The 17,860-nt window shown below is 42.4% G+C and overlaps 1 protein-coding gene across 3 annotated transcripts; it reads left to right on the plus strand.

Moving 5' to 3' along the window:
* Positions 1-5,912: 5,912 nt before the first annotated feature.
* LOC121026323 (zinc finger protein 350-like) lies at positions 5,913-16,905 on the plus strand. 3 transcript variants are annotated; one of them, XM_040469183.1, is made up of 5 exons: positions 5,919-5,963; positions 9,717-9,874; positions 10,255-10,381; positions 11,688-11,783; positions 15,390-16,905. In XM_040469183.1, the coding sequence occupies exons 2-5, from the start codon at positions 9,860-9,862 to the stop codon at positions 16,748-16,750; spliced, it is 1,599 nt and encodes a 532-aa protein (XP_040325117.1). In that variant the 5' UTR covers positions 5,919-5,963; positions 9,717-9,859; the 3' UTR covers positions 16,751-16,905. The 3 variants fall into 3 exon arrangements, with proteins under 3 accessions (XP_040325120.1, XP_040325117.1, XP_040325118.1); XM_040469186.1 differs by lacking the exon at positions 10,255-10,381 and having other exon boundaries at positions 5,913-5,963; XM_040469184.1 differs by lacking the exons at positions 5,919-5,963; positions 9,717-9,874; positions 10,255-10,381 and adding an exon at positions 10,388-10,516.
* The last annotated feature ends 955 nt before the right edge of the window (positions 16,906-17,860 follow it).

Below are 17,860 nucleotides of genomic sequence, written 5' to 3' on the forward strand. Positions count from 1 at the left end.
GAGAGAGACAGAGTTATGAGCAGGGGAGGGGCAGAGAGAGAGGGTGTCACAGAACTCGAAGCAGGCTCCAGGCTCTAAGCTGTCAGCACAGAGCCTGACGCGGGGCCCAAACTCACGAACCGTGAGATCGTGACCTGAGTTGAAGTCGAACACTTAACCCACTGAGCCACCCAGGCATCCCATCAAGTGGCCACTTCTTAAAACCATCGTATTTGGGATTAGGCTTCAATATGAATTTTGGCGGGGGGGTGGGGCGCAAGTAGTCCATAGAAGATAGTATAGCGGTCCCCTCTTATATGCTGAGGATACATTCTAAGACCCCCAGTGGATGCCTGAAGCTAGAATAGTACTCAACACTATACATAGTATGTTGTTTTTTTTTTAAATTTATTTTATTTTTAATTTTTTTAAATGTTTATTTTTGGGAGAGAGTGACACACACAGAGTGTGAGTGGAGAGGGGCAGAGAGAGAGGGAGACAGAATCAGAAGCAGGCTCCAGGCTCTGGACTGTCAGCACAGATTCTGACGCAGGGCTCGAACTCACAAACCGCGAGATCATGACCTGACCTGAAGTCGGACAATTAACTGACTGAGCCACCCAGGAGCCCCAATTTATTTTTTATTTTTTAAAAAATGTTTATTTTTGAGAGAGCGAGTGCAAGCTGGGGAGGGGTAGAGAAATGAGGATAGAGGATCTGAAGCAGGCTCTGCACTGACTGCAGGGAGTTCAGTGTGGGGCTTGAATTTATGAACCACAAGATCATGACCTGAGCCAAAGTCAGGTGCTCAACCAACTGGGCCACCCGGGTGCCCCCATAGTATGTTTTTTCTTATATGCAGACACCTGTGATAGTCTAATTTATGAATTACACACAGAAATTAACATCAGTAATAATAGGACACTTATAACAACATACTGTATAAAAGTTATGTGAATGTGTTCTCTCAAAACATTTTATTGTCTTGTCCCCACCCTTCTTCCTGTGATGATGTGAGATGATAAAATGCCTACGAGATATAAAGTGATGTGTAGGAGTTGTGATGGTTTTAGCGTTAGGCTACTGTGGATGTTAGGAGGAGGATCATCTGCTTCTAGACCACATTTGACCTCAGGTGAACGCCTTGAAAGCCAAACCATGGATAAGGGATGATCACTATAATTGGCTCAAGGGGTTATGAGAATTTCTTGTCCAAAGGGTAAATTACTTCAAGGGAGGGCAAGGACTCTTAATGGACTTTAAAGCAGTTTAGGATGTAAGTAAGTTATTTTTTTCATGTCCATGTCTTATCTCCCAAATAGGTTAAAAATTCCTTGGTCATTTTTTTTGCTGTTTAAATTTTAAAGTTTTAAAAACAAAAAAATCAGTTCCTCAATTGCACTAAACCAAATTTCAAGTACTCAGCAGCAGTATGTAACTAGTGGCTACCTCACTGGACAGCTACCTCTATAGTTAACTATATATAGCTAACTATATGGCTAAAAAGCAGACTGAGAGACATCTATTATAATTCCCAGAAAGTTATCTTGGGGAGTATTGGTTTACATGGTTTTATATTCCCAGCACAGAAAACTTAAGACAAATATGTTGATTTGGAAAGTGAGTGAATTAGCCAATGGACTAGTCGGAATGTTTTGTCATCAAAAGAAGGAATGAGTCCTTCAGAGGCAATTCTAAATAATACAGATGTCTCCTTCCAAACTGAGTGTGATTAGCAACTCAATAACTGAATATACACCAGGCAGAGCAGAAAAGAAAATGGATCCTCAGAATACATACCATAAACAGGAGGACAAGAACCTCAGTCTGGAAGAATAGAGAATATAGGAGATGGGAAGTGAGATCCCTAGGGGATGTCATGGAGAAGAACCTTTGTTATTTACCTACAGAACTATCACCCTTGAGAGTTGCCACCATATCAAAGATTCCAGCTCCACGGTTCACTGCTGAACTGAGACGTGCTTTCTCTTCATTATTTACTCTCCCTCTTCTGGGATTGGCCTCTCCTTATCAAGTAACTATCATATAGTTATTCACCTATCCAAGTTATAAACAGTGGGTTCTCTCTGGAAGGAGAGATTTCCCATCCTGTGTCTGTCTCAGAATTCAATATGAAATACTAGGATATTGGTATTCATTCCTTCAGGTATATTTTAAAGCACCAACACAACACAGGGCACTGTTCTGTACAATGAGGATACATGAGTGAATAAAATAGGCAAAGGAACTGCCTTTATGGAGGCAGAGTAAGTGTGTTATGTAATGTAAGAAAGCGTTAAGTCCTATGAAGAAAAATAAAGCCTAGTAATACTGATTTATATTAATGAATAGGTAGTTATAGGCAAGGCTCTATTCCCTCCTCCTTACCCCTCCATGGGCTTTTCTGGGTATAATTTGAGCTAAGACAAATCTACTGAGGGGAGTCACCCATCAGTATTTGTAACCACATCACATTTAATAATGGTTTCTATGGATTGTCTCTGACAAGCCTCCCGCGTCTGATATCTGAGAAACAACGCAAACTCTTGAGTCACATCCCAACACCTCCCAAACCCAGAGCCTCTGGGGGCTGGAGTCCAGGACTCCGCATTTTTTTTTTTTTTAATTTTTTTTTTCAACGTTTATTTATTTTTGGGACAGAGAGAGACAGAGCATGAACGTGGGAGGGGCAGAGAGAGAGGGAGACACAGAATCGGAAACAGGCTCCAGGCTCCGAGCCATCAGCCCAGAGCCCGACGCGGGGCTCGAACTCACGGACCGCGAGATCGTGACCTGGCTGAAGTCGGACGCTTAACCGACTGCGCCACCCAGGCGCCCCCAGGACTCCGCATTTTTAACACCGGCCTGACATACACCTAATTTTGGCGCTCTCTGTCCTAAATCCTGGGTTACTAACCACCCCCACCCTCACATGATTGGATGGATTCAGGCTGTGCCTTTCTCATTGGCATCGGACCTTTGTTGGCCCGCTTTTGGTGGCCTTTCTCCCAGACCCCAATCGCAATCCCAATTTAGGTTCGTCCATCCGCTCTTTCCCTCTGGTGGGTGATGACCAGCCTCACGCTGTACCAGTTTCTGGAAATCTTGTGTTCTTAAAAACCACTTTCTGCAAGCAATCTTCCGCCATAAGTTTTGCGTGGGTGTCCGTTTACCGGACGTATTACTTTTTCTTACCAGGTGTGAGTTCATTCTCTGCTGCGGTATCGACACCTAAACTACTAGTTCGTTTAGAAACTTTTTTTTTTTTTTTTTTAAACACAAAGTGGATAATATACGCCCGGTCACGTAAGTTCCTGACAAGCCCGTCCAACACAACGTAGCCCGCACCACGTGTGCCTCGCGAAGCTCCAGACTTTGAAAATGTATCAATCTTCCGCGAAAGTCGACGTTGAGGGTAAGAGATAACTTCAGAAGCTTCTCACCTCGGCCACTCCCGCTTCTGGCCGCAAAGCCACCCTTTTGCTTTGAGTACGTCGGACGTCCCAATATGGCCGCCCGCACGGCCACGGAGAGCGGACGCGGACACAATGCCTCATGGGACATACCGGAAATTCGTCGTTCGCGGATCTCTGAGGGCCTCCAGTGCTCGTCGGCCGCCGTACTCTGAGGGGTTGCCGGAAGATCCGCGTTCAGGTTCTCCCCACGGATCTGACGGCAACTAGGTCAGTGTGTGGTTTTGTCCTTGGAAGGTTGTTTTATTATTGTTGTTGTTGTTGTTGTTGTTATTATTATTCACGGTGGGCATTTTGCTTCTCACAGGGTGACGTGTGGACCTGCTGTAGCATGGATCCGTGAAATCACTGCCGGGGACGGTCGGGGAGGGTAGAAAGCGCCGAGGTGGAGGTATTTAAGGAGAACCAGGCGGGCCTCTGATTTGAGGTATTTGAGGGGAACCAGGCAGGTGTGTCTGTGGTTGGGGTACTTTTGGGGCCATGAAGACCGTTAAGGGTCTGTAGAGATCACGACCGTGTCCGCGCTGTAGAGCGTATGCAGTCCTGCAGCAGGCGGGGCAGATCATTTACGATGATCGAAGTGTCTGGTTCCGGGGGGGTATTTAATTTGGGGCTCAGTGCTGTTGGGGCTCCGGTGGGTGCTCATGACATCGGGGTGTCTCGCCCGGTTTTCGGATTAATAAGGGCGTGTGTGATCGGTGTCTGGTACAGAGATATTTGTCAGGGCTGCAGCTTTGGGCGCCAAGGACCTGGGGGCTGGAGTTTGGGTTGAAGTTCTTAGCTGGGCTGCCGGGACCGAAGACTGCAGAGCGCAGGAGGGTAGTTCCAAACCCTCTGTGGTTTCGTTTGTTTTGTTTTGTTGTAAAGCCTTTTGTGCAGGGGTTGACTTATTGCAGACGGAGGGGCTAAATCGCCACCGCCGTCTGTTAGTCGTCGTCTATGGCTGTTTTCCCGGGGCGGAGGAAGAATTGAGTCCTTGCGACAGAGATCTTAAGTTGAAAATGTGTAATATCTATCCGTTTGCAGAAAAATGTTTGCCAGCGCCCGCACTCACCTCTTAATACATAGCAGCGGGGAACACTGTTGCTTACTTGCCTGCCCTGCGTCCACACTTTGTTCTTTGCCAACAGAATGCCCGTTTTGCTTAGTATCCACCCCTCTTGCAGGGTGATCCACATGTCGGTTTATTACTAAGTACCGGTTGGTGTTAGTCAGCCGTGGTGGTCCCAGTTCCGATTGCTAATGACTGAATTTCTGTGAAATGAGCTTAGTATGTGGTGCGGTTCCAGCCAGCTATCTGTGAAAATCTGCTTACTGGTTTCTGGGGGAGCATTTTCTCTTTTATGTTAGTAATTCTTTGAATCTCTTTTTCTAGTCCATGATGATGTTGTCTGAGTATAATCTTAATTTTCTTTCCGGTTTCCAATGTTTATAATTTATTATAATTTATGTTATTTTGAGCAAGGCCTCAAAAATAAAGGAAATATAAATGAAAATGCAATTTATTTATTTAAAAATGTTTAAAAATGTTTATTTTTGAGAGAGACAGAGACAGAGAGCAGGAAAGGGACAGAGAAAGAGGGAGACAGAATCCAAAGCAGTCTCTAGGTTCTGAGCTGTCAGCACAGAGCCCTCCGCAGGACTCCACAGTTTGAACTCACCAGCCCTGAGATCATGAGGTGATCCGACGTGGGTCGCTTAATTGACTGAGCCACGCAGGCACCCCAGGTCCATTTTTGTTGTATACGTTTCAAGGCTGTGTTGTTACGTGCATAGAAATTCAAATTTTTATAATGTGGTGGATTGGACCTCTTAACCAGTGAGTGTTGTTTCTCTTTTTCCTTAGTAATTTTTGGGCTTTCTGGTCCATTTTGTCTGAGAATATAGTTAAACTAGATTATGCTTACTCTTTTCGTGGTATACTTTTTTCCTAATCTTTTATTCTGGAGCTTTCCATGTCATTGTTTCAGACATGTAACCTATACTAGCATGTTATTAGGTTTTAAATTTTAATCCAGTGGGACAATTTTGAGGCATTTGTGTTTAATGTAATTAACTGGAATCCTGGTTATCCTTAATATAATTCTTAGTATGTTTGGTTTAAAAACAGTCATCCAAGTGCATTGTAGTTACCCCACTTATTCTCAGTTTCTTACTCTTTTTTGCCTTGTTTTGGATGAGTTTCATGCCATTATATTTTCCCATTCTGTCAGCATGAAAATTATGAACATCAAGACAATTAGTGGTTTTTGTCAGGACACTGGACATTATCTGTACGGACGGAACCTTCCTTTGTCAAATTCTCGTGTTAATTAGTTCTTTTACACTCTTCTCCAGCGATGCAGGAATCTTAGAACACTTCGACTTCATTTGCCACTTTTCAATTTATTTTTATTTTTAATTTTTAATTTTTTTAGAGAGAATGAAGTGGGAAGGGCCAGAGGAAGAGGGAATGAGAGAATCCCAAGCAGGCTCCACACCGAGCCCAGACCCCAAGTCTGAGCCACTCAAGTGCCCCACCACTTTCCAATTTATTTACAATGTTCTGTACTTTTGTTTCTTTTTTTTTTTTTTTAATTTTTTTTTTCAACGTTTATTTATTTTTGGGACAGAGAGAGACAGAGCACGAACGGGGGAGGGGCAGAGAGAGAGGGAGACACAGAATCGGAAACAGGCTCCAGGCTCCGAGCCATCAGCCCAGAGCCCGACGCGGGGCTCGAACTCCCGGACCGCGAGATCGGGACCTGAGCTGAAGTCGGACGCTTAACCGAACTGCGCCACCCAGGCGCCCCATGTACTTTTGTTTCTTATGTGTTTAAGGTCTCCTAAGATATTACCATTATTGCTTAAAAAACCATGCTTCTGATTTTCCCAGTACTTTGGTTTTCAAACTGAAGTGCCTGTACTCACAGGCTGTACAAAAAGCTCTGAAGATCTACTTGAGCACATGTGGTTTAAAGGCAAACGGTGCCCTGATCCTCTTCTGTGTGGTCTGTTGTGTGCAAGTGATCTGCCTGATTCCCCTCCTCCTGAGGCATGTGTTGGGTGGGTCTCATTTTCCTCGTCTCGTGTCAGACTCCCCCGCTTACACATCACACGATGAAGGAAAACCTTCGCCACATTCAGAACCTCAGGCTTTACTGAGGAGTAAATCTTCTGGGGTGTTAAATAGAGGGACACTGAGTAGAGGTGCCTGGGTGGCTCAGTTGATTAAGCGTCCAACTCTTGATCTCGGTTCAGGTCATGATCTCATGGTTTGTGAGTTCTAGCCCTGCATTGGGCTTCTGTGCTGTGTGGAGCCTGCTTGGGATTCTCTCTCTCCCTCTCTCTGCCTCTCCCCTGCTTGTGCTTTCCTTCTCTCTCAAAGTAAATAAACTTAAAAAAAAAAAAAAAAAGGGACACTTAGCAATACTACAGGTATTTGTTAAGGTGAGTGCCCAGGAGTAGTGACAGCATCTGGGCCCAGAGGAAGTGCACCACTCAGACTACGTCATCTCCTCAACCCACAAGTCCTGATGCCCCAGGAGTAAAAGGATCATGTGAAGGAGAAAGAAGTTACGGACATGGTGTCAGTTTTTATGGGATACACCTGACTGAAGATTGAGATTTTTTTTTTTTTTAATTTATTTTCAAGATAGTTAACATACAGTGTAGTCTTGGATTCAGGAGTAGAATTTAGTGAGTCATCTCTTACATATAACACCCAGTGCTCATCCCAACAAGTGTCTTCCTTAATGCCCCTTTGCCCATTTAGCCCATCCCCCACCACAACCCCTCCGGCAATCCTCAGTTTGTTCTCTGTATTTAGGAGTCTCATATGTTTTGTCCCTTTCCCTGTTTTTTTTAGCTTTAATTTTTTTCACCCCCTCCCTGTTTTTATATTATTTTTGCTTCCCTTCCCTTATGTTCATCTGTTTTATACCTTAAAGTCCACATATGAGTGAAGTCATATGATATGTCTTTCTCTGACTGACTTACATTGCTTAGCATAATACACTCTAGTTCCATCCACATTGTTGCAAATGGCAAGATTTCATTCTTTTTGATTGTCGATTAATACTCCATTGTGTGTGTGTGTGTGTGTGTGTGTGTGTATATCACATCTTAATCCATTCATCAGTTGATGGGATATTTGGGGTCTTTCCATATTGGGCTATTGTTGATAGCACGGCTATAAACATTGGGGTGCATGTGACCCTATGAATCAGTAATCCTGTATCCTTTTTATAATTACCTAATAGTGCAATTGCTGGGTTGTAGGGTAGTTCTGTTTTCAATTTTTGGAGGAATTTCTATACTGTTTTCCAGAGTGGCTGCACAAGTTTGCATTACCACCTAGCATTGCAAGAAGGTTCCTCTTTTTCCACAGCCTCACCAAGATCTGTGGTTGCCTGAGTTGTTAATTTTAGCAAGTCATACTGGTGTGAGGTGGTATCTCATTGTAGTTTTGATTTGTGTTTCCCTGATGATGAGTGATGAGCATTTTTTTATGTGTCTTTTTTGGAGAAGTGTCTATTCATGTCTTTTGCCCATTTCTTCACTGGATTATTTGTTTTTTGGGTGTTGAATTTGATAAGCTTTTTATAGATTTTGGATACCCTTTATCTGATATGTCATTTGCAAATATCTTCTCTCATTCCATTGGCTGCCTTTTAATTTTGCTGATTGTTTCCTTTTCCATGCAGAAGATTTTTCATCTTGGTGAGATCCCAATGGTTTATTTTTGCTTTTGTTTCCCTTGCCTCCAGAGACATGTTGAGTGAGAAGTTGCTGTGGCCGAAGTCAAAAAGTTTTTGCCTGCTTTCTCCTCTAGAATTTTGATGGTTTCCCGTCTTATATTTAAGTCCTCTATCCATTTTGAGTTTATTTTTGTGTATGGTAAGAAAGTGGTCCAGGTTCATTCTTCTGCATGTTGCTGTCCAGTTTTCCCAACACCATTTGCTGTAGAGACTATTCCATTGGATATTCTTTCCTGCTTAGTCAAAGATTTGTTAGCCATACATTTGTGGGTCTATTTCTGGGTTCTCTATTCTACTCCATTGATCTAAGTGTCTGTTTTGTGCCAGTACCATACTGTCTTGATGATTACAGCTGTGTAATACAGGTTGAAATCCCTAATTGTGATGCCTCCAGCCTTGGTTTTCTTTTTTAGTATTGCTTTGGCTATTTGGGGTCATTTCTGGTTCCATACAAATTTTAGGACTATTGGTTCTAACTCTGTGAAGAATACTGGTGTTATTTCGGTAGGGTTTGCATTGAATATGTAGATTGCTTTGAGTAGTATTGACATTTTAACAATATTTGTTCTTCCAATTCATGAGCATGGAATGGTTGTGTGTGTGTGTGTGTGTGTGTGTGTGTGTGTGTTTGTGTGTGTGTGTCTTTTTCAATTTCTTTCTTAAGCTTTCTATGGTTTTCAGTGTATAGATTTTTCAACTCTTTGGTTAGGTTCATTCCTAGATATTTTATGGGTTTTGGTGCAATTGTAAGTGGGATCGATTCCTTGATTTCTCTTTCTGTTGCTTCATTATTGGTGTATAGAAATGCAACCGATTTCTGTGCATTGATTCTATATCCTGTGACTTTCCTGAATTCATGGATCAGTTCTAGCAGTTTTTTGGTGGAATCTTTTGGGTTTTCCATATAGAGTATCATACTGTCTGCGAAGAGTGAGAGTTTGACTCCCTCCTTCTATTTGGATGCCTTTTATTTCTTTGTGTTGTCTGGTTGCTGAGGTTAGGACTTCCAATACTATGTTGAACATGGTGAGAGTGGACATCCCTGTCATGTTCTGTTTAAGAGTCTCTTATGGTTTGCCCCTTCTCTTCTGTTTTTATCATGATTTTCCTTCCCTTCCCCCATGTTCATCTGTTGAGTTTCTCAGATTCCACATATGAGTGAAATCATGTGATACGTTTTTCTCTGATGACGTATTTCACTTAGCATAATACCCTCTGGTTCCATCCACGTTGTTGCAAATGGCAAGATTTAATTCTTTTTGATTGCCAAGTAATGTTCCATTGTATATATATACCACATTTTCTTTATCCATTCGTTAGTGGGACATTTGGGCTCTTTCCATACTTTGGCTATTGTTGATAGCACTACTATGAACACTGGGGTGCATGTGCCCCCTCGAGTCAGCATTTTTGTGTCCTTTGGGTAAATACCTAGTAGTAGGACAAGCCCCATTTTAAAAACATGTTCATGTTTTCCTTCTGCTTTTTTTTTTTAAATCAAAATATGTTTGTTTATTTTTTTCAGGAATAAAATTTAGTGATTCATCATTTACATATAACACCCAGTGCTCATCCAGGACTGAGATTTCTGAAGAGAAGTTAAGAGTAGATCCAGAAGACACAAAACAGAGCTTCCCCATTGCCAGCTATTTTCAGAGAGCAGAAAAAATGATCCAGGCACAGGTGACTTTTGGTTTATTTTATTCTTTCCTTTGTTCCCTAATGGTGTTGTAGAGACCTATAAAAAAATCAGTTCCGTTAATCTGAAAAGCATACATACATATATCTTTTGTCTGTCATCTCCATATGGATGGTGTTTCTAGGTTAACAAGATTGAACTTCTACATGTTATAGAAACTTCTCATTGGAAGAATGGATGGATGACTGAGTGCACAATTACAGAATATTTAATTAGGTATTTGCTTCGTCTACATTGTACCAAAATAAAAGCACCACTACATGTCTAGATAAAACCTCTAGAGTGGAAATAGGCAGAAAAATTTTAACATTTCTTCCATACCATCAAAAGGACATCACTTCACTAGAGAGCACTATTATTACAGGAATCCCTGACGTTTGATGATGTGGCTGTGAACTTCACATGGGAGGAGTGGCAGCTCCTGGCCCCTGCTCAGAAGAACCTGTACCGGGATGTGATGTTGGAGAACTATAGGAACCTGGTGTCATTGGGTGAGGACAGCTCCCCTGTGTCACTCAGAGGGTCCCCATCAGTGGCCTTTCCTTTCTCGGCTTCTTAAAGCTCTGGAGTATGTGTGCTGCTCTGAAATTAGATTCTCAGTCCCCTCCCTGGCTCCAGAGACATGGGTATGTTCTCCCTTCACCTAAGTGCACAACCTTTACTTTGTACAAATGTATGATATTGTGATATATATATATTTATGTATATACATGTATGCTTTTGTATACATATATACATATGTACATGTATATTTTATACATATATACATGTATATGCATATGTATGTATATGTACATATATGTATATCTTTTTGGCCTTCATCTCCAATTTTGGCACAGAGCTCCTGCAACAGTTGTGATTTCCTAGGTTATAAGAAGATAAATGTAAAATGGGTGTCTTTTGTTATTTATATAACAAGACCCTTTCAGCCATATTTGGATTTATGTTGATGAGGTGATTTTGGGAAGCCACTATATGACCTCAGGATGGAGTCTGGTTGCCAGGGGAAGCAACCACGATTAGAGGGTTGCAACTTTCAGTTCCACCTCACCTCTGGAGAGGAGAGAACAGCTGGAGTTTGAATCAGTCACCAAAGGCTAATGGTTTAATTTACTTAATCATGCCTACTTAATGAAGCCTCCATAAAAACCCACAAGAACAGGTTTGGAGACCTCTTGAAATGGTGAACACACGGAGGTGCGGGGAATGTGGGATGCCGAGACACAGCATGGAAGCTCCACACCCCTTCCCACATACCTTGTACTGTGTATCTCTTTCACTGGGCTATGTCTGAGTTATATCTGTTTATAATAAGCCAGTAATGTAATAAGTAAATTGTTCTACTAAGTTCCGTGGGTTGCCCCAGCAAATTAATTGCACCTGAAAAAGGGGGTCATGGGAACCTCCAGTCCATATTTAGTCTATCAGAAGCTCAAGAAACAACTTGGACTTGTGATTGGCGTCTGAAGTGGAGGAGGTGTGCAGTCTTGTGGTAGCGAACCCCTAACCTGTGGGATCGGAAGCCGTCACCAGGTGGAGACTGTCAGAACTGATCTAAGTTGTCGGACACCCAGTCAGTGTCCTTTGGTGTCACAGAATTCCTTGATGTGTGAAAACCCCATGGATCAGGTGTCAGAAGTCAAGTACTTAGTAGAGTATCAACGGGAGAGGAGACAAGCAGGGCAGTATGTTTTTCCTTTGTAATGGGAAAATTGTTTTGTCGTCAACTATAACATTTCTGTGGTCTTCAGAGACCCCAAGCCCAATGCTTAGTCTTCTGTCATTTCCCATGAACAGGTTTTTACCCCAGGAAACCAGATGTGCTCACCAAGTTGGATCAAGGAAAACCAACAGGGACAGTGGAAGATGACATCCCCTTTCGAACCTGTTCAGGTGAGTCAGAGAACCAGGAGGGGGCTGGGCTGTGGAAATCATATTCTAGTTGGCCAGATAAGAGTCACAGCTGTGAGAGGGTTTGAGGATAGGTAGGCAGTGCCTCCATGCATCTCTCTCCCAACGTGCGACCTCTTTTTTTTTTTTGTAGGAGTTTAGAGAAAAATATACTCTTTGCCTATTCTGGGATCTATTCCATTTTTATCTACATGTTAATATTTTGCTTAATTTGCATAGTTTTCTCCTTCCTAAGATTCTCTGATCTTTCCCTTCCTCTTCATTCCCTTTGACCTCCCTTGCTATAAAATTCCATTGTCCAAAGGCCTCTCTCCAAAGAGAACACTTCGAATTCCTGTCTTCTGACTACTGCACCCCTCTGTCCCATTGGTAGTGTTGATTGTCCTTCCTAACCTCCACCCCAGCCAGGATGCTGGGTCCCCAAAGTCTTCACTGTGCCCTTGTCCTCACTCTGAAGTTCTCCCAAGGTTCTGTTTTCCATCTTCTCATCTGGTGTCCTAGCCCTTCACACTTTTCTGCATTCTAATAAGCTAAGTTTCTTCTGTTCACTTAAGAAAATTCCCAAACTGACATCTCCTCAATGTGATCCACCAGACTTTAGGTCTGTATAATTCACTCGTCCCCGTGGCAACTCTCCTGAGTTCCCAATTACTGCAAGGACCTCACCTCCTCTCTCCTCCCAGGAAGCCCCTGTAAGTTTAGGTTCTTCTTTACTCCCGTCCATCTCACATCCTGGCCGTCCAGGCATGACCTCAGATATTCCCTCCCTGCAGAGTGCTCTTCTTTGAAGGAGTCAGTTGTTCATGAATTTTAACTGAAAAGATATTTTAACGTCCTTCACTCTCTGCAGATCTTACCTCATGCCTACTTTGATTTAATTCCTTTGTGTATTTACTCATTTTGAACTTTTTTCTTGTTCATTATAGATGTGACACTGCTGTGTTCATTTCCCTAAAACTTGTATTCTTTCCATTGGATTTGATGACATTGAATCCCAGTTAACTACGTTACCTGTCACGTGGCATGAAATTCCTCTTTCTGTGATATCTATGATGTATCATCTCACTTACACAAAGGCAGAGTTTCTTCATCTCTCCTACACTCTCCCCAGTGTGTTCCATACATGTGACTGCTTCCTTCATTCATCCCTTTAAAAATTATTTTCTGGTAGCTTAGCAGTGTATACTTGAGGGTAAGAGCAGTAAGAAAAACACAAGAGCTTTCGTGCTAAGAGAAGGAATAAAGAAAATAATCAAAATAAACAAATAAATATGTCTAGGGAAGTGAAAAGTACTGTGATAAAAATTTAGTCACCGGGGTGAAAAGTACTGTGATAAAAATTTAGCTACCAGGGCACCTGGGTGGCTCAGTTGGTTAAGCGTCTAATTTTGGCTCAGGCCATGATGTCATGGTTTGTGAATTTGAGCCCCACATCAGGCTCCACTCCTGTCAGGGCAGAGCCTGCTTCAGATCCTCTGTTCCCCTCCCTCTTTGCCCCCCACCTCAAATATAAGTAAGTAAACATTTAAAAATATGTAAACATTTAAATAGAAAAACTTAGTCACCATAATGGAACAGTAGGGTCTTGGTCTCCTTTTTAGGAATGGAACGCCCCTCTGATAAGGTGCCTTAGAGCCAAGAGGTGAGGGAAGTTAACAGGTTGCTGGGTTGGGAGTGTTCCAAGTAGAGACCATAGCAAGTTCATTTTTTTTTTAAAGTTTATTTATTTATTATGAGAGAGAGAGAGAGAGAGAGACAGAGAGAGAGAGAGGTCAAGCTGGGGAGGGGCAGAGAGGGAGAGGGAAAGAGAATCCCAAGTAGGCTCCACGCTGTCAGCACAGAGCTCACAAATGGTGAGGTCATGACGTGAGCCAAAATCAAGAGTCAGATGCTTAACTGGTTGAACCACCCAGGTGCCCGAGAGCATAGCAAGTGACATGTAATAATTATGTTTTCAAAGAATCCCTCTGCTGTGTATATAGTAGACAGTAGCAGGCAAGGGTATAAGCAGGAAAGCCATGTAGGAGGCTGCCGTACAACATGACAGGTTGGTTGTCCTCAAAACGGGTGGAAGGGACGTGTTGGTCATGATCTGGATACGGTCATTACAGAGGGCCGATGAGATCTGACATTTAAGTAAATACGTGCTATAAGAGGAAGGAATGGATGGAGGTTGAAGGTAAGACTATGGGGGTGGAAGTGGCTATAAGGAACGTTAAAACAGCGTAATTGAAGAATGAGTGCTTGGTCTTGGCTGTGATTTGAAGAATAGGAAATCCTTAAGGTACATTTGAGCAAATAGATGAGGGATGTGAGCAGCTCCCTGGGTAAGGAATGTTCCAAAGTAAACCTGGACAGTTCAAAGGACCAAGGCAGGAGTGTGATCTGAAGAATTTAGGAAGAGTGGACAGAGCAAGACTGGAGAGAAGGTCACTGGGGTAGTGACAGGGGGTTGGGGTAGCAGGTCACATAAGGCCTTTTAAGGACATGTTAAGACCTTGATTTTATTCCTCATGAGATGAGAAAATGTTAGGGAGTTTCAAGTAGAGGAGGCTTGCCATGATGTAATTTATGTTTGAAAGGATCACTTTGGCTATTGTACAGGAGACAGGACCCGGCAGGGGAGGAATAGGAAATCCAAGTAGGAGGCTGCTGCTGTCAAATGAGAAAGAAATTGGCCTCCACGAGGGTGGAGGGTGTTGGTGTTGGTTCAGTTTTGGTTATGATTCTAAAGAGGGCAGGTGGGATTGATCAGTGAGGTAGGTACTGTGTGTGAGCAAGACAGACAGATGACAGGAGGCGCTGAGGAGTTCTGTCCTGGTTAAAGGGAAGACTGGAGTTGTCATTCACTGTGATGGAGGTGCTTTGTGGAGGAGGAGATTTGGGATGGGAAATCAGGAGTTCCCTTTTGGAATTTGTAGGTTACATGTGCTTGGAACCCAGTGTGTATCATTCTTATTGCTCCCCAAGGCCAACCACGACAATGAATCCTATAGGGAGGCCCGTTTTCCAAGTGTAACCTGATTTCCTGCACCTCTCTCCGTCTCCAATGTTCCTTCCCACCCATTTCACAACCTGCAGCTGTTCTCCTTGTGTCCTTCTTTGCCCTTTAAGTGGTTTCACCAAATGGCAATGTAGGCTCCCTGAACATGATGACTCTGTGTGTGTGTGTGTCCCCAACATGAGCACATGCCCCGTGCACTGTAGTCATCAGTAAGGATTTGTGAAGTGAAGGAGTCTCTTACCAGTTTGGAGAGGCGACCCTCCAACCTGTGGTCTGCTGCTCACAGTAAATTGTGTGTATTTCACAGTCTCTGCATGTTTTGTGAGGCCTCCTTTAGAAAGGAGGCAAATCTGTATTTATTCATTGCAAATGATCTAACCTTGTTTTTACGCTAACTACTTTTATCCTTTGGGTTATTTATATTATCGTTTTATCCGATGTGCGAGGAACATTAAAATGTATTTTTATTGATCCCAATTTCATAGGGTCATCACTAAATAGACAACTTACATCAAGATAGTTTTTCGGTGATCTTTCTTCCAAATCAAGATGATGAATGAATTCATTGTTCTTTTCTTTCCTAGAAATCTGGAAACTTGATGACTATTTACCGGAGCACTTAAAAAATGAAATAATGGAGAATAGCCTAGAACAATGGCATAAACATAACGCATTTGAAAATACTGTTCATCAGAGCACAGCTCATTCCGTGTTAAGACAAAATCATGATATGTGTGACTTACATGGAAAAACTATGAAACCAAAGTTAACTTTACGTAACCAGAACAGAAGCAATGAAATAAAGAACCCTGCAGATCCTACTGGAGATGGAAAATCCTTTCTCCACACTAATAATGAACACTTTCATACTAAAATTAAATCCCCTGAAAGCAAGAAACTCATCATCACTAAGTCCCAATTCAGCAAGCATCAGAAAACACAAAAAACAGAGAAGCCTCATGTATGCAGTGAATGTGGGAAAGCCTTCAAGAGGAAGTCCTGCCTCACTGATCATCAGATCATTCATACAGGAGAGAAACCCCACAGATGTTGTCTCTGTGGGAAAGCGTTCAACAGAAAGTTCATGCTCACTGAACACCAGAAAATGCATACAGGAGAAAAACCTTATGAATGCAATGAATGTGGCAAAGCCTTCCTCAAGAAATCACGGCTCAAAATACATCAGAGAACACATACTGGAGAGAAACCATACATTTGCAGTGAATGTGGAAAAGGCTTTATCCAGAAGGGAAATCTCATTGTACATCAGCGTATCCATACAGGAGAGAAACCTTATATATGCAATGAATGTGGGAAAGGCTTCATCCAGAAGACCTGTCTCATAGCACATCAAAGACATCACACCGGAAAGAGTCCCTTTGTGTGCAGTGAATGTGGAAAATCCTGTTCCCAGAAGTCAGGTCTCATTAAACACCAAAAAATTCACACGGGAGAGAAACCTTTTGAATGCAGTGAGTGTGGGAAAGCCTTTACCACAAAGGAAAAGCTCATTGTCCATCAGAGAACTCACACAGGTGAGAGACCCTACGTCTGCAATGAGTGTGGAAAGGCTTTCGCCTACATGTCTTGCCTTGTTAAACATAAGAGAATACACACAAGAGAGATCTGTGGAGATTCAGTCAAAGTGGAAAATCCTCCCTCAGAGAGTCACAGCTTATTACAGACTAGTGGTGCTGTGCAGGAGAAAGGCCTTGTTAATACAGTGACTATGCAAGTGCCTTCTGTGGCTTGTCAGACGCCATTAAACATCAGTGGACTCTTAGCAAATAGCAATGTGGTCATAGTGGGACAGCCTGCAGCCAGATGTGCACCCTTAGGAGATAACAGGGGGTTTTCACAGGACAGAAACCTTATGAATACAGTGAATGTGTTCGTGCCTTCTGTGGTCAATTATGTCTTATTTTATGTCACAGAAAACCAGTAGGAGGAAGCTTGGAGACATTCTACGTGGAGAAGGATTGAGCAAAAATTTCTAGATTGTATTATGGCTGAAAAGTATATACTGAGAGGAATTGTATGAAGGCTGAGGCTGGGAAAGCCTGATTTCCTCATCTTATTAAAAATATGCATTGATACAGAGGCATCATCTGATGTTAACCCAAACACATACACATCAGTTGCTCTATTGTATCTGTTAAAGGAATGGAGGAAGTCTGAGTTCAACTAAGTGGAGGAAATAAGTAGGTGAATTTTAAAAACATTCAAGATAATTTGTATCTGGAATGCTGCTATGAATGAAAAATCAGGAAAGGGCTAATATTTGGGTGGGTGGGATATGGGACATGTGTATATCAATTCAGTTTCCCCAGGCCAAGATGATTCATTGGAAACTGGGATGTCTGCTGTAAGCTCTTAAAGTTTATTTTATGCAGAGGCACTCATGAAACAGCAGCCTTAGACTGAGTCAGTTCATTAGTTTATGGAGTATTTGTTAAATACTCCTTTTGTACTGGGTCCTGTTCCAGAAGCTGAGGATACAGTAGTGACCAAAAGTAGAAAAAGCCCCTAGTTTCCTGGAGAGAGCACTGAGGTTACTAGATTATCCTTAAGTGGTATGTTTACACACCAGCTAATCTAATAAGAGGATGTAAATATCCACACTAGGTGAAATAGTCTTTGTTGTTTGCTGTAAGAGGATACTGTAGCCTGGATGGCTTATAAAAAAAACATCTATTAAAAAAGTGCAAAGTTTCTACGTAATGAATGTTTCAAAACTTTCTAAGTATGAGAAGCCTTGAATAAAAAATGAAGAAAAAATTATTTCTGTCGTGGAAGCTGCAAAGTCGAAGGTGAAGGCACTGGCAGATTTGCTGCCTAAAGGTCTGCTTCCTGGCTCACAGGAGGCAGTCATCTCACTGTTGTCCTCACATAGGGGAAGGGGAAGGGGAAGGGCGTTCGTGGGAGGTCTTACAGGGGCACCGATCTGATTCATGAGTGTTACATCCTTATGGCCTAATCACCTCAAGGGCCCACTTCTTTATTTTTTTTTAATGTTTATTCATTTTTGAGAGAGACAGAGTTATGAGCAGGGGAG

The sequence above is a fragment of the Herpailurus yagouaroundi genome, unplaced genomic scaffold, assembly GCF_014898765.1.
Source record: "Herpailurus yagouaroundi ecotype Mexico unplaced genomic scaffold, PumYag 76390, whole genome shotgun sequence".
Lineage (NCBI taxonomy): Eukaryota > Metazoa > Chordata > Mammalia > Carnivora > Felidae > Herpailurus > Herpailurus yagouaroundi.

Excerpts from the sequence above, each read along its gene's own strand:
- LOC121026323 (XM_040469183.1), top strand. Across the intron at positions 10,382-11,687 it reads TAGGAACCTGGTGTCATTGG|GTTTTTACCCCAGGAAACCA; the intron begins GTGAGGACAGCT and ends TCCCATGAACAG. Across the intron at positions 11,784-15,389 it reads CCCCTTTCGAACCTGTTCAG|AAATCTGGAAACTTGATGAC; the intron begins GTGAGTCAGAGA and ends TTTCTTTCCTAG.